General features: G+C 39.8%; 3 protein-coding genes across 3 annotated transcripts in view; all 3 read right to left on the bottom strand.

Moving 5' to 3' along the window:
* Positions 1-16,909, bottom strand: part of LOC136257291 (hypoxia up-regulated protein 1-like) — a 146,564-nt gene that overhangs the window by 95,251 nt on the left and 34,404 nt on the right. The window lies entirely within an intron of this gene.
* LOC136259360 (uncharacterized) lies at positions 136-852 on the bottom strand. The gene has a single exon (XM_066052879.1). It carries the CDS (start codon positions 850-852, stop codon positions 136-138), a length of 717 nt encoding a protein of 238 aa, XP_065908951.1.
* Positions 958-4,432, bottom strand: LOC136259284 (uncharacterized). Its single transcript, XM_066052798.1, has 2 exons — positions 4,300-4,432; positions 958-4,208 (listed from the first exon to the last, which is right to left on the bottom strand). The coding sequence occupies exons 1-2, from the start codon at positions 4,430-4,432 to the stop codon at positions 958-960; spliced, it is 3,384 nt and encodes a 1,127-aa protein (XP_065908870.1).

Here is a 16,909-nt window from a genome sequence, read left to right as displayed (position 1 = left end):
TCAGGTAATGTGGTAAATAAACTGAAACCATATATGCAATAGTATAGTATGGACTATACTAAAGTATAAGATGAGTATAATACAGGATTTATATTAAGGCTTATTTGTATTCAATAAGCCACTGGAAATACCATATTATATCCCACCTTTTTCACACAGGTACACTTTCACCTCTTGATTGCCTTGCTGTACATACAGGGCGCCTGTGAAATCAGCTCCCATGAACGTGAATGGGTACACATCCTGTGTTCGTAATCGAAGTAGGGGAGGAGGATCTGGAGCAGCATAGGGTTTTCCAGATACCTTGCGACAGATAACACAATGGCGCAGAATTGATTTAATGTATTGTCGTGCAGTCGGGATCCAGTAACACTGTCGTAGAGCGGTCAATGTTGCAGTGGTACCTGAGTGACAAAGTCTGACGTGTATGTCCACAATAACCAACTTGGATAGTGAACGTCTTGGTGGTAGTAAATATGGGAATTTGGTCACTTCACTTACTGGAGCATTGTGAATGCGTCCACCACAACGCAGCATGCCATCTGTGTCTAGGAAGAGTCGGAGTTGTCTAACAAGTAACACCCTGGGGCTTCTGGGTTGCTTCATTAACAGCTGTAGATTGTTGACTTCCTTCCAGTATACTGTGTGTTGTATATCCTTTACCCACTTGAGGTTCACCTTGTGAAGTTCGTAAGCAGTGATGGGACCAAATTGTCGTTGCTGGGGTTGCACCTTGAGATTGTCTACAAAACGAACAACATACGCACTGACAGACAACAACTTGTTAAGTGAGCTGTATCGGTCGATGGAAATAACACAGTGTATGCCTAAAACTGGTGGTGTCTGTTCCATGGGAACAAATTCTGTCGCTACTGCTGCTGCCAAAACAAGTGGTGGTAAGGGTGGTGGCTGGAATGATGGCCACTGACTTGGGGTAGTGAGCCACTTGGGGCCATGTTACCACAGGGACGAGGACAATAGAGATTCGGTGGTGGTACCCCTTGAAAGCAGGTCAGCTGGGTTATCAGCGGTAGGACAATAGTTCCAAGTGGCCTGTGGCAATAAAGTATTCATCTCAGTGATTCGGTTTCTTATGAATGTTGGAAGTGGCTTCTGGCTCTTGAGCCAGTGGAGCACTATCTGGCTATCAGACCACATAAAAACTGACAGGTTAAGGTCAGGGACCGCCTTCATCACAAAACATGTTAAACGAGTGGCCACCAATGCTGCCATGAGTTCTAGTCGTGGAATCGTGAGTGCCTTCAGAGGTGCTACACGGGTCTTTGCTGTAACAAATGACACTAAATTTCCTTCAGTGAGGAACACTACGGCTCCATATGCATGTTGGCTTGCATCAGCAAAACAATGAACAACTGGGTGTGTCATACATGCATCAAAGTAACACCGACTTACAGAAAATCGTGCTGTGCTCTTAAGGTCATTGGCAATATCTCTCCATTGAGCTTGCAAATCCTCATCTAAACGCTCATCCCACGTGATCTTGCATTGCCACAGCTTCTGCATTAACATCTTAGTTCGTACAACTACAGGTGCAACAAATCCCAATGGGTCGAACATCTTTGACAGGTTTTGTAGAACTTCTCTCTTGGTTATAAGATGATTATAAGTAAGGATGGATGGTTTTGCAGCCAGATAAAGCTTGTCTGACTCAGGAGTCCAGCGGAGTCCCAAAACATTGACTGACAGTGCATTCTCGGCTGTGTTGTCCTTGACAGCTGCAGCAGTGAGTTCAGTGCTGTTAGAGGACCAGCTACGCAAGTTGAGTCTTGCATCACCCATAATGGCTCTAGCTTGTCGGTAATAGTCCAGTGACACTTGCTCTGAATCACAGCCGGTTATAATGTTGTCCACGTAAAGGTTGGAAAGCATATCATGTGAGACCATCGACTTGTACTGCTCAAGGTGATAGCGTAATACAGCATTAAGCATGAACGGCGAGCTGGTGACTCCAAAGGGTACAACCTTAAAACGGTACACACAGAACTCACTTGAAGGGTCTGTTGGATTGGACAACCAGAAAAACCGGGTGTAGTTCCTGTCATCTGGGTGTAGCCGTATGTGAAGGAAAGCCTTCTCGATGTCCGTGGATATTCCAAAGCAGTGTGATCTGAAACGGACAAGAACAGCATATAAGTCATTATCACATGGTGAGCCTATGAGTAGACAATCATTAAGACAAGGACTGTGAGATGATTGACGGCAACTGCAGTCAAAGACAATCCGTAGTGGTGTTGTTGTAGAATCTTTCTCTACACCATGATGTGGGATGTAATGGACGCCTGGTTGTGGGCCGGACTGATCATCAACATGCTCGATAAAGCCCCTAGCTTCCTGTTCACTGATGATCTGGTGATAGATTTTCAGCAGATCAGGGGTTTTGGACAGACGCTTGACTAGTTGATGTGTTCTCTGTTTAGCTATGGTAAAGTTACTTGGTATGTCAGGATGGTCTGGTTTCCAAGGGAATCTAGCCATGTATGCTCCATCCAGATCTCTAGTAACACAAGATGATGTGTACTGGTCTAGCACATTGTCACTCAAGTTGTCAACAGGGGTCACTCCCACAGATTCTAGGTCCCAGAAACGTTCTAGGTTGAACTCACATTGTGTAAGAGCCAGCATCATGACACTGTTAGTGCTGATTAGGAATTGACCAGTTGTTGTTGGAGTTGGTCCTGAGAGTAGGTAACCTACTTTGGATTCCACTGCTGTTGGTCCATCACCTCGTACAATAGCATCACCAACAATGTCCCAATAGTGGTCCCCACCCACAAGGAAGGAAACATCAAACTCCTTATCTGCACTGAGTGGGTGGGCTAGGAGGAGGTTATGAAGGTGTGGGAGGTGGGCAACATTAAATGTCACTGTGTTCTGTAATGGTGTGGCAATCCGGGGTACTACAAGCACAGTTAGTGGTATGGATTGACCGGTCATAGTAATTAGATTTATGACAGCAACATTTACCTGACGATTCAACTGACACTGTGCCCCAAAGGATGATACTGTGATGTCTTCCTTGTGGTAGGACTGTACAGCTAAGGTGTTAGCAAGTTCTTCAGCAATCAATGATCTCTGGGAGCCTTCATCGAATAACACATTAGCTTTTGTAGAGTTTGTACCATTTCTGACAGTTGTTATTACAGTTTTGAGAGAACAAACAGTGTTTTGTGGCATTGGAACAGTTACTGAAAGAGAGGCAGTGTCAGTTGAATTAAAGGTTGTGGGGATAGCAGGTTGACCATGTACTGGGTTGGCTGGCTGTCCGGTGTTAGTGGAGCGGACAGATGTCTCAGAAGTGTTGTCACTGTGCTGTCCATTAGTACATAGGCTGGTGTGATGCTTTCGTTGGCAGGTATGGCAGCGATGTCTCGAGTTACATTGAGACACCTTGTGGTGCCCTAAACAATTGAAGCAGTGTTTATTCTGACGTACAATCTCACACCGCTGTCGTGGGTCCTGAACTGATTCACACATGGAGGGAAAGTGACAACCTGCACAAAATGGACATCGTGGTTTGCTCTTGCCTGCTGTTATAGATTTCTTAGCACTGGTAAGAAATGAAGCAGTCGGTGGGATCAGGGAGGTACGTGATTCTGTTGATGATCCCATTTCCAGAATATGAATTTCGTTGAGAACAGCAGCTTGCAATTCTGTGATGGTCCATTTCTTGTTGCCATGAGCTCTGACTAAGTTCTGCTTGGTCTTGGCTGGAAGCTTTCCAAGAAGGATCGTTACAAGTAGACTGCCATAAGAATCCTCCGGTTCACCTAGTGTTGCTAAGCTGCGAATATGCCCTTCAGTGGTGTCATAGAATTGTCGCAAACTGGAGAGAGAGTTACTCGGGTTGGGCAAATCAACAAAGGCTTGCATGTGTGCTTCAACTTGTTTGTACACCTGTCCAAATCTGTCCTTCAGCAGAGTGACGGAATGTCCATAGTTGTCATTAGTTAACTGGAAACCAGCAATAACTCGGGCGGCATCACCATGGAGCTGTGCTCGAAGATAACTGAGCTTTTGCACGCATGTCAATGAAGTGTTACTGTGGACTGCTGCCTCAAAACAGTCCCAAAAAGTCTGCCAGACTAGGGGGTCACCATTGAACTGTGGTAATTCTAGTTTGGGGAGGCGAGTTACTTGTGGTAGAACAGCAGATGGAGGTGATGTGTGATCACGTGACGTGCGGACTTCTGTAGTTGTAGATATTGTGGACCTAAGGCGTTGAGTAATTTTCGCCTTGGCTGTAGATATGGAAGAGTTTATTTCTTCCGTCTGTAGTACCTCTGCTTCGATCTCCTCCTCGTCTGTTGTAGCCTCCAGTATCTTCGCATCTAACCCTGAGATTAATTCTTGTTTTCGCTGGAGTTGCTCGTGGAGATCGTTGCGACGTTATCGTCAGTAAGATCCTGTGCATTAATTAGAATCTCGGGTAAACCCTGCAGTAGCTTTGTGAGATGCGCTCTGAATCCTCGTCTAGATGAAACCAGTCTCTTGAGTTCCGCCATTGACCACAGCACCAAAAATGTAGCGGGGTTATGACAATATAGTCTGCGTACCTGTCACAGCACCAAAAATGTCGTTGGTAGAATTACAGTACGCCGAGATTCCACTTACGATTGGCGGAATAGGGGGAGGATTCAAGACTACTCACGAAGCAAGCCCCTCGTGTTACCGGGGTTTTCAAGTCCGTTGTCCTATTATAATTGCGCATGCGCTAAAAACCTACCAGCCGAAGGACCATTCACTGCATGGTGATAAAGGAGTCACAACAACACAGTGAGTAATAATTTTATCACATTTACAATCATCCATCATAATAGGGCACACACAGCTACCTGATCTCACTTGAATCTGCCATTTCTTTCGCACTGCTAAGCGCATGCGCCAAAATACATAGGACAACGGAGTTGAAAACCCCGGTAATACCACAATCGAACCAGTTCTTATCACGTGTACAGACATGTGCACACAACATAATAGTGTTACATACATAATAAGTGTGTGTGTGTTCTACAGTTCATCCTCCGCGACAAATCAAGCACATTCAACAATATTTGTCTTCTCTTTAGGCAAGTATACAAGCTTCATCAACTTGACACTTCTTTTTATGCATGTACACTGATGCAAATAATGAACATGATATTTCTTTTGTGTAGGATAATTGTATTTTATTAGCAATAAACATGTACAACATTTGAAATTATAGTGATTTTTGAACAGCTAGTCAGATATCGCAATTAGCTTTTTTGTTGTAAAATAAATTTGTACGCAAAACTTGTATGAAGATTTCTTACACAATAATTTTTACATAAGACTGAAATACTCTAATAGAGCAGTCATTCACGTAAATCATACGAAAATATGAAATTTTATCGCAATTTTTTTTGCATGAAAATAAAGTGAATTACGGTATAACTTTTCTTGATACTGTTTTTATATACCAAACCTTTGTATACAATATCTAAGTACTAATCTAGCCATACGTTATTGTTAACTAGTGATTCCAAAACTACTAAACGGACCTCAGTCCATATCAGAACTGTAGGGAACAGTTGCTAATTTTAATTGTTCAGCTAGTGGAATTCCTCCACCAACTATTTTGTGGACATTTACAAATAATAACAATGAAGTTACTGCACTTGGCAGCACTAGAAATAACAAAGCCAGTGAAAATGTTATGGGTAAATTAGATCTGTTGGATGTAACAAAAGATAACTTTGGAACTTATTCCTGTGTTGCAGTAAACATATTTGATACTGATACTAAAGCAGCAACATTAGTGCTGAAGTCTAGTAAGTTTTGTATTATATTGTAATGATTGCATTGACAAATTAAAACATAGAATTGAATTAAAGAAGCCTAGCATTTATATGTTAAGTGTATTGCAATCACTGGAACTGCTCAAAATCTTCCATTTTATATACCATTATGCAGCCCACAAGTTCCATTTCAAGTACTGTAATCAATTCTGGATGACTTCAAAGTACACATACTATTTCTCCACAGGCTCATGAAAATGGAACTCAGAAGCAGCAGTAGACAAACAAGTTCATAATATTAGTAGGGTTATGAACCCATGGCAATGAGAATGATCACTTGCTGCTAATTAAACTTTGTGGAATTTAGTATTCATTTTGCAAAGTAGAATGATGTGGTTTTCGCTGAGTAATAATTTTGCAAAAATGAAAAACAACCTTCTTAATACCAAACAGTATGGCAGTACTGTTTAGTATGATCCCCCACCCAAAGCGAACAGCACCCGCCAAAACACTACTGTCATAGAAATATCATACGCGATGAAAATCACCTTTACAGAAGAGGCCAAATGAAGCATCACACGACCAGTGAACTTGTTATAATAATTGGTGGCTATCAGGCATCATTTCACACTACTATTACAAACTCAAGGGTAGCGTGTGCCTTTTCTGGTTTCAACAAGTGTCTGCCTTCTGTGATTTACCCTTCCTTTTATCTTCGATTACATGGTAATCTTCATCTTTACAAGGAAACCGTACCTCTGTATTGACACTTTCCTTAGAGGAGTCTATTTACTAATAGATGCCACAAAACTATTTGAAGCATTTATGCTACTGTAAGATACTGTTAAAAATAGGGTGTAATCCAATCACCTTTAGAGGAGTTCTAACTGCTGTGTAAATTAAACTCCTTTGAAGAGAGTTGTAGTACTCCCCAGGGGTGCTCTAGGAGCAACTAATAGGTGTTACAAAGGCGTTACAATACTCCCTAAGGGTGTTCTAGGAATAACTATAAAGGCGTCACAGTACACTTTAAAGGTGTTCTAGTGCTCTCCATGGTGGAATTTTGTTGAAAAGAAATATAGGCTTGCTATAACATTCTGGTAACCTTCATGTTGATTTCAATTTATACGCAATGATCAACAACAACAAACCACATTAGCAGTACACAATTATATTTTTGCAACACTTTTATACTTATCACATGGTTGTTTCCAAGTCACTCTTACAGAAGTTAACAAAATGTATTTATAACCTAATTTTTAATAGAAGCATCCGATTGTGGGTTTCAATATACCAAGGTGTAGGCAAACACCCTTACAGTGGCTTAGCTATTATGGGGAATAAAGTGACATTTGTGGTGTTCAATAACACCCCGAGTGCTACAGTACTCTCTTAGGGTGTTGTAAATACCATGGGTGTACATGAACACCTTTACGATGGGTGCACCTGTAACACCTTATTTTAACAGTGAGACAGAGTAGATAAGTGTAGCTGCACTTATAAAATGATCACATGGTACTACACCCTTAAACAATCAGAATACATCTCCAACCCTTAATGAAGAATGCTGGGTGACCATGCCCCTTACTAATATAGCTGCAATCAGCTGCAGTTTTGCTGTAGAAAGCAAGCCATGACATTGAACCATGCTCTTTAATCTATTGTGTATACTCTAATACAGCAATCACAGCTACATATGCATGTATATCGTATGGTAGCTACACTGTTAAAATGAGGTGTTACAGGTGCACCCATCGTAAAGGTGTTCATGGTATTTACAACACCCTAAGGGAGTACTGTAGCACTAGGGGTGTTATTGAACACCACAAATGTCACTTTATTCCCCATAATAGCTAAGCTACTGTAAGGATGTTTGCCTACACCTTGGTATATTGAAACCCACAATCGGATGCTTCTATTAAAAATTAGGTTATAAATACATTTTGTTAACTTCTATAAGAGTGACTTGGAAACAACCATGTGATAAGTATAAAAGTGTTGAAAAATATAATTGTGTACTGCTAATGTGGTTTGTTGTTGTTAATCATTGCGTATAAATTGAAATCAACATGAAGGTTACCGGAATGTTATAGCAAGCCTACATTTCTTTTCAACAAAATGCCACCATGGAGAGCACTAGAACACCTTTAAAGTGTACTGTGACGCCTTTATAGCTATTCCTAGAACACCCGTAGGGAGTATTGTAACGCCTTTGTAACACCCTTTAGTTTCTCCTAGAGCACCCCTGGGGAGTACTACAACTCCCTTCAAAGGAGTTTAATTTACACAGCAGTTAGAACTCCTCTAAAGGTGATTGGATTACACCCTATTTTTAACGGTGTATGCCATAACAAAAACAGTTAAAACTGGAGTAGGGTTCCAGTGACAAAAAGTAGTGAAACAAGATTGTATGAATGATGGTAGCTATTACAACACAGCTATCCCTACTTTGCCACTGAGGTAACATGGGGATTTTCCCACATACGTAGTTACTATTGTTTCACTATTTAAATCCCTGGAACCCTATTTCATATTTTAATTGATTTGTTTGCACTATATGTAATACAGTAGTTATACCGTGGCCATGGAGATTTGCCTGATATATACGTATATTATTCCCAAGCCTGTAGGCCACAGGCCTGAGAGCGCAGGCATATAATTATTTCAGGTGAATCCCTAATGGATTATACCACTTAGGTGTGCTCACCTATTAAGTGAAAAGACAAATCTACATTCACCAAATTTTTTTTATACACAGTTACAGTGTTGACATTTTGATGGTGAGTTAACAGTGTGGGACTGTGGGCTACAAAACTGTGGGTTTTGCTATTATGACTGAATTGGGGATTAAATGTACATTACTATATCTGCAAGTATAGACAAGCTCTCTTGTTTCACTACATTTTAGCTATTCCCTTACTTCACTACTTTTTTCTTTGACCTCTTAACATTCCCAACTTTTCCTTTGATCTGAGGTGTCAAAGTAGTATATATATATCCAACACTATCAGGGGCGGATCCAGAGTTTGGAAAGAGGGGGGGCACCTTTCTGAAAAACAGTTGAAGACCAAAAAATTTGCTGAAAACCAGTTGAAGACCAAAAAAAAAAAAAAAAAAAAAAAGGTCACGACAATAATAGCTAGTTATCCTTACCAACTATATCACGTCTGTTATGTAAAATAAAATCCTATTTATAGCTTCATAGGTAAGCTACACTGCCTCATGAACATTGTGACTGCTTTATTAGAGTAATTGACTGCTCTATTAGAGTATCTCGATCTTGTATGCAATTTCTTGAAGGGGGGGGGGGGGGGGGGGGCATTTGCCCCAAATGCCCCATCCTGGATCCGCCACTGACTATGTTACATAACAACACCACTTAAAGTTATTTGCAATGATAAATGGAGATTTTGTCAACTCTGGATGGAAATAAATTTTGCAGTTGTGGTGAGACGTTGGTTCCCATAACTGTATATCTTGTTGCACTACAGTATCAAGACACACGGTAGTGTGTCGTGCGGCCAGCCGGCGCGCCACACCGTGAGTATATTTACAGGAAGAAAGTAAACGCGATTTTCACACCTTTGTAGCTCCGTGATTCCTTATCCTATTAAAACCAAAGTTGCTACAGAAATGCCGGCGAGGTAGGGGAGTCCACATACCAAATTTGAAGAAAATTGCTACAGCCATTTCCGAGATACGAGCGGCCAAAGTTTGGGTTTTTTTCTTCGTTTTCTTCTTCTTCTTCTACTTCTTCTTCTTTTCGCACACTTTGCAAAATCCGCAATAAAACAGGAACGCGTGCTTGGAGTGGGCTGGAATTTGGCACACTTAAAGGGCTCATTAAGGCGAATCTCAGTACCAAGTTTGGTAGGAATCCGATGAACATTCACGGAGTTATGACCGATTATCTGCGTAAAATAAGGTCGAAGGTCTGTCACGCCCACAGGGTACACCGCTTGAAGGAATGAGCTCAAAATTGCTATGTAGATGGAGTAACTATCGTAGGAGTGCCTTTGTGTGGTTTGCAAGGAATCCAGTTAAAGGCCATCGAGATATGACACAAAACCCAACCTATGTCACAATTACTCGATCGACTTTTATGAATAAAAAAACTATTAGTTTTCACGCCTACCAGCCAAACCGCTTAGAACAGTGAGCTGAAAATCGGTGTGTAGCTGGAATAATTATCATAGAAAATCCTTGCAGTAGTACAGAAGAATCGGATTACAAACTACTGAGTTATGATTCCAAAGCCAACTACGTGTAGCATATGCGAGATCGAGATACTCTAATAGAACAGTCAACCTAATAAAGTATTCAGCTACGTTTATAACTTACTCCATTATAGAATTATATGGCATTGCAAGTTATTCTGTAGGGAGTTCAGCTACAAACAGTTAATCTTATAGACAATTCAGCTACAAGCAAGTCATCCTGTAGAGAGTTCAGCTACAAATATGTTGCTGTAGAGATTCAGAACATTATAAGTCACACTGAAGAGAATTCAACTATAAACAAGTCACCTTGTAGAGAGTTCAGCTACAACAAGTCACTCTGTAGAGAATTCAGCTACAAACAAGTCACTGCGTAAAGGGTTCAACTACAAAAAAGCTACCTAGTAGAGAGTTCATCTAGATCAGCTACAAACAAGTTACTTTATGCAATGTTCAGCTACAAGTAAGTCACTCTGTAGAGAGTTCAGCTACAAACAAGTCACTCTGTAGTACAAACAAGTCACTCTGTAGTACAAACAAGTCACCGTGGAGAGAGAGTTCAGCAACCAATCAAAAAACCACCATGTAAAAGAGTTCAGCTATACAAACAAGATGTAACTCTATAGAGAGATCAGGTAGAAACTTAACAGATCACACTGTAGAGAGGATAGAAACAAGTCATCCAGGCTGAGTAGAGAGATCAACTAGAAAACATCACCTTGTAGAGAGTTCAAATCACCCTGCAGATAGCTCAGCTACAAACAAATCACCCTATAGAGAGATCAGCTAGAAGAAATCACCTTGTAAAGAGTTTAGCTACAAAGAAACTACCATGTAGAGAATTCAGCTATGAACAGATCATCCTGTCGAGAGTTCAGCTAGAAACAAGTCATCCTGTAGAGAGATCAACTAGAAGAAGTTACCTTGTAGAGAGTTCAGCTACAAAGAAACAACCATGTAGAAAGTTCAAATCAAACTGTACAGAGTTCAGCTACAAACAAATCACCCTGTAGAGAGATCAGCTAGAAACAAGTCACCCTGTAGAGAAATCAACTAGAAGAAGTTACCTTGTAGAGAGTTCAGCTGCAAACAAACCATCATGTAGAGACTTCAGCTGCAAACAAATCACCCTGTAGAGAGTTCAGCTAGAAACAAGTCATCCTGTAGAGAGATCAGCTAGAAGAAGCTACCTTGTAGAGAGTTCAGCTACAAAGAAACCGCCATGTAGAGAGTTCAGCTGCAAACAAATCGAATTGTAGAGAGTTTAGCTACCAACAAATCACCATGTAGAGAGTTCAGCTAGAAACAAGTTATCCTGTAAAGAGATAAGCTAGAAGAGGTTACCTTGTAGAGTGTTCAGTTATAAACAAACCATCATGTAGAAAGTTCAGCTGCAAATGAATCATCCTGCAGAGAGTTCAGCTACGAGAAGATCACCCTATAGAGAGTTCAGCTAGAAGAAGTCACCTTGTAGAGAATTCAGCTGCAAAGAAACCACCATGTAGATAGTTCAGCTGTAAACAAATCATCCTGTAGAGAGTTCAGCTACGAACAGATCACCCGGTAGAGTTCAGCTAGAAACAAGTCACCCTGCAGAGAGATCAGCTAGAAACAAGTCATCCTGTAGAGAGACTAGCTAGAACAAGTCACTTTGTATGTAGAAAGTTCAGCTACAAAAAAAAATCACCCTGTAGAGAAGTCAGCTACAAACAAATCTCCCTGTATAAAGATGAGCTAGAAGAAGTTACCTTGTAAAGAGTTCAGCTGCAAAGAAACCATCATGTAGAGAGTTCAGCTGCAAACAAATCACCTGTAGAGAGTTCAGCTACAAACAAATCTCCCTGTAGAAAGGTCAGCTAGAAGAAGTCATCTTGTAGAGAGTTCAGCTACAAAGAAACCATCATGTAGAGAGTTCAGCTGCAAACAAATCACCTGTATAGAGTTCAGCTACAAACAAATCTCCCTGTAGAGAGATCAGCTAGAAGAAGTTTCCTTGTAGAGAGTTCAGCTACAAACAAATCACCCTGTAGAAAGATCAGCTAGAAGAAGTTACCTTGTGGAGAGTTCAGCTACAAAGAAACCATCATGTAGAGAGTTCAGCTACAAACAAATCTCCCTCTAGAGAGATCAGCTAGAAGAAGTTACCTTGTGGAGAGTTCAGCTACAAAGAAACCATCATGTAGAGAGTTAAGGTGCAAACAAATCACCTGTTGAGAGTTAACAAATCTCTCTGTAGAGAGATCAGCTAGAAGAAGTTACCTTGTAGAGAGTTCAGCTACAAAGAAACCATCATGTAGAGAGTTCAGCTGCAAACAAATCACCTGTATAGAGTTCAGCTACAAACAAATCTCCCTGTAGAGAGATCAGCTAGAAGAAGTTTCCTTGTAGAGAGTTCAGCTACAACAAATCACCCTGTAGAAAGATCAGCTAGAAGAAGTTACCTTGTGGAGAATTCAGCTACAAAGAAACCATCATGTAGAGAGTTCAGCTACAAACAAATCACCTGTAGAGAGTTCAGCTACAAACAAATCTCTCTGTAGAGAGATCAGCTAGAAGAAGTTACCTTGTAGAGAGTTCAGCTACAAAGAAACCATCATGTAGACAGTTCAGCTGCAAACAAATCACCTGTAGAGAGTTCAGCTACAAACAAATCTCCCTGTAGAGAGATCAGCTAGAAGAAATTACCTTGTAGAGAGTTCAGTTACAAAGAAACAACCATGTAGAGAGTTCAGCTGCAAAGAAATCACCCTGTAGAAAATTCAGCCACAAACAAATTGCCCTGTAGAAAGATCAGTTAGAAGAAGTTACCTTGTAGAGAGTTCAGCTACAAAGAAACCATTCTGTAAAGAGCTCAGCTGCAAACAAATCACCTACACAGAATTCAGCTACAAACAAACCACCCTGTAGAGAGATCAGCTAGAAGAAGTTACTTGTATATTGTTCAGCTACAAACAATTCACCCTATAGAGAGAGCAGCAAGAAGAAGTCACTTTGTAGAGTGTTCATTTAAAAAGAAACCACCATGGAGAGTTCTGTAATAAATATATGTATTGTATATATAATTTGTACATTTACTGATAAAATCAGAAATATTTAAAGTACATCTGCTTCATCTTTTCTTCTTCCTGTGGAAAAGAAAAAAAGACAGGTTAAAAAAGTCCCAAAGCCGGTCTATAGCCGGATAGGCCGGCTTTGGGGTATTCAAATACAAAAAGAAGTGAAATCTAATCCAAAACAACCAGCTGTAAAAAAAGTGTGCAGCCCTCAAAAAGGCTATGGTGAAAAAAGATGTGAAATCCAAGGTGGCGGCCAAGAAATGGCTGTGATGGTAGGTTAATGGTAAAAATTTTAATAACGGCAATTTAGATGAATTTTTTGCCAAGACCAAGCGGCACAAAAATTTACCTGAATTGTTGTTATTAAAATTTTTACCATTAACCTACCATCACAGCCATTTCTTGGCCGCCACCTTGGATTTCACATCTTTTTTCACCATAGCCTTTTTGAGGGCCGCACACTTTTTTTACAGCTGGTTGTTTTGGATTAGATATACTGTACAATTGATTATACTTCACTATATACTTCTCTTATTACTAACATGTTCTATATACATGTAGTTGTTGGTTCTGATACAGATGATCCTCCCAGTCCCAGTCCTCCAAACTCGCCTACAATTTCTACTGTACCACATATGTTTTCAAGCAGATAAAAATATGAAGTCTATGTGTTTGTACAATAGATTAAAATACCCTGTGTATTGGATGGTACAATTTACAAACTGTTTAATAACTGTGCAATTTCAAACAAGCTGTCCCTGTGTTGCACTCTGAGTTAGTTAGGTACGAGAAAGTAGATTAGATGATGCAAGATATTATGCTGTTAATTAATATCAATTAAGACTCTACCACCCTGTAGAGAGATCAGCTAGAAACAAGTCATTCTGTAGAGAGATCAGCTAGAAACAAGTCACCCTGTAGAGAGATCAGCTACAAAGAAACAATCCCATAGAGAGTTCAGCTACAATCAAGTTACACTATAGAGAGATCAGCTAGAAACAAATCATTTTGTAGAGAGTTCAGTTGCAAACAAATCACCCTGTAGAGAGTTCAGCTAGTCTAAGAACAAGTCACCTTGTAGAGAGTTCAGCTACAAAGAAACCACTATGTAGAGAGTTTAGCTGCATACAAATCACCCTGTAGAGATTTCAGCTAGAAACAAATCATCCTGTAGAGAGTTCAACTAGAAACAAATCACCCTGAAAAGAGTTCAGCTACGTACAAACAATGAGAGTTTCAGCTACAGTTCAAGAAGTCACCTTATTAACTACAGTATGTGATAATCACCATTCAATGTTAAATATACAAATATTTCATTAGACAAAAGCTATACACACAATTACTTCCTTTGTTCCACAATTCCTGCAGTAAAGAAAAAAACAAGTTAAAAGGAAGCATCAAAGCCATGATGGCCAGCTTTGTGGCTTGCAATACAAAAAGAAGTGATATCTAAACCAAAACAGCCAAGCTGTAAAAAAAGAGTGCGGCCCCCAAAAGGCCAAGGTGAAAAAAGATGTGAAATCCAAGGTGGCGGCCAAGAAATGGCTGTGATGGTAGGTTAATGGCAAAAAATTTAATTACAACAATTCAGGTGAATTTGGTGCTGATCCTAGTGGAGGAGGCAACACAAATTCACCTGAATTGTCATAATTACGTAAAATGTTTGCCATTAACCTACCATCACAGCCATTTCTTGGCCACCACCTTGGATTTCGCATCTTTTTTCACCTTGGCCTTTTTGGGGGCCGCACTCTTTTTTTACAGCTTGGCTGTTTGGTTTAGATTCATTATTATCTGGATATCTGGATAGTATTTCAACATGATTTGAAGTGATCAGGATAGTTCCTAAAATTTTAAAAGCATTTTCAAGATGATTTTTTTGTACAAAGCCTTTACACTGATTATTATTATTATTATTATTATGCCACAATGTCAAGCGTTGTATGAATACTATGCATGCTTCTGATATAAATTATGAGATTAGCAAGCGGGTTCATGGGAAAATATGTAAAGTTTTTTAGTAAGTGATGATATTTGCTATCTGTAGGATATCCGGAAAGATTTAATTCAAGATAGTAAAAATTGGTATCCATTTCAGCTCTAACACAGACTGTCGATAAAACAATTTCATTTTATTCTATTTTCTGTAGAGCAGACAAAGAATTGTTCTTCTTGATAGCAATAAATTACTGAAACAGGCTATAGGACCAGGTGTCTTACAGGCCTTCAGCAATTGTGCTGTAAAGCCTTAATAAAATTAATAATAATAAATTCTTGCTTCTTGTACCTCTTAGTGACAAAGTTTTCTCCAATGGGCCATCTAATTATTAATTTTAGTTGCACACTTGCTTGCTATTATACACTGGCTTCTGTGAGGGAACAAACAATGTTACTTCTCAGTATCTGTACCTGGTAACTGTGCTGGAGATTTAGGAAGGTACACATTACCGTTTATCTACAAAGCATGCTCTGAAATACGGATCATGTGCCGCATCAAAAGAAAGAAATGGCACCACATTCCCCAGCTACTGATTATCGTCTGAAAAGTGAAGTATCCATTCCGCTTCATTGTCAGCTACAGTATGTTCAACCTGTTACACAGCATTACGAATTAAGAACTGTTCGAAAAGCACCTCTGCAATCAAAGTAGCCACTATGAAAAATATGGATGATTTCTGTTATGAAGGGAAACCATCATATGCTACCACCAAATGGACACCTTTTGCTATCAGCCAAGATGAATAGGACACAAATACATGAAAATAGCAAGAAGAAAATATCCTGACCACCTGGCAGACTCCTGTAAACATTCGAGCGTTAATCGGGTGGCTGCAGGTTCGAGGCTGCCCAGGTCCAGTCAAGGATTTTTTCTTCTTTCTCCTACTTTTCAAACATACTTAGTGCAGTTAATATAAACATCTTAGGCCTTTATAAGGCCTTCTGGTATACAGGCTCTGCCTTTACCAGGTACTTTAATCATAATAACAATCATAATAAAGGAGGACACTGGAAATACCATGAATAATGCATTGTATGTACTGTGGTATGCCAAAAGGCACATGTCTGGCTGAAGTGACATCAAACAGTGAAAAATCAAACCCGAGCCATAGTCATTATCAAGTTATGCTTGTCTGACAGTCAGTCAGTCAGTCAGTCAGTCAGTCAGTCAGTCAGTCAGTCAGTCAGTCAGTCAGTCAGTCAGTCAGTCAGTCAGTCAGTCAGTCAGTCAGTCAGTCAATCAGTCAGTCAGTCAGTCAGTCACTAGAAAATTCCGTTTAATAATTTTTTATATTATTTTGTTGAAAGCATTTCAGGGCAATCTGAATGCTACAGTAGTTTGGGCTTAGTTTAACCTAACCAATACTGCTTCATTGTCATCAGAAAAAGTGGGGCTGGTTTTTGGGTGATGCTTTTTAAATTGGCCACTTTGTGGTCCTTACTATACAGTATGATACTGTGTGATTGCCAATTATTTTTTGTATTGATATGCCTAACTGTCATTAATTTTGTAATATGACTGACATTAATATCATTGAAGCATAGATATACTAACCCCAGGTACCTGATGTTAGTATATCTACGATTGAAGCTACACTACTTTCATATGCTGTACTGGCTTTCCTCAGCTGCACAACACACCATTTTATAGTACATCATATACGTAGGTGTCTTCAGCAGATTCTTTTTTTGGCAATAGATTTATTGCTTTTAAAATAATCTGCTCACCCCTTTTTATGTGTTAGGATGCTGAACTGGACATTTCAAAGTCATTGAACATGCTTCCACCATTAGCCATATGATGTACTGCTTTAGACATAATTTATATAATGCTCAAAATCCAGACAAAAAGCCATGCTAT

This window comes from Dysidea avara, chromosome 1 (genome assembly GCF_963678975.1).
Source record: "Dysidea avara chromosome 1, odDysAvar1.4, whole genome shotgun sequence".
NCBI lineage: Eukaryota > Metazoa > Porifera > Demospongiae > Dictyoceratida > Dysideidae > Dysidea > Dysidea avara.
This window is presented reverse-complemented; position numbering and strand designations above follow the sequence as displayed.

Excerpts from the sequence above, each read along its gene's own strand:
- LOC136259360 (XM_066052879.1), bottom strand. The coding sequence starts at position 852 with ATGGAACAGACACCACCAGTTTTAGGCATACACTGTGTTATTTCCATC.
- LOC136259284 (XM_066052798.1), bottom strand. The coding sequence starts at position 4,432 with ATGCACAGGATCTTACTGACGATAACGTCGCAACGATCTCCACGAGCA. Across the intron at positions 4,209-4,299 it reads AGGAGGAGATCGAAGCAGAG|AAGTCCGCACGTCACGTGAT; the intron begins GTACTACAGACG and ends CTACAACTACAG.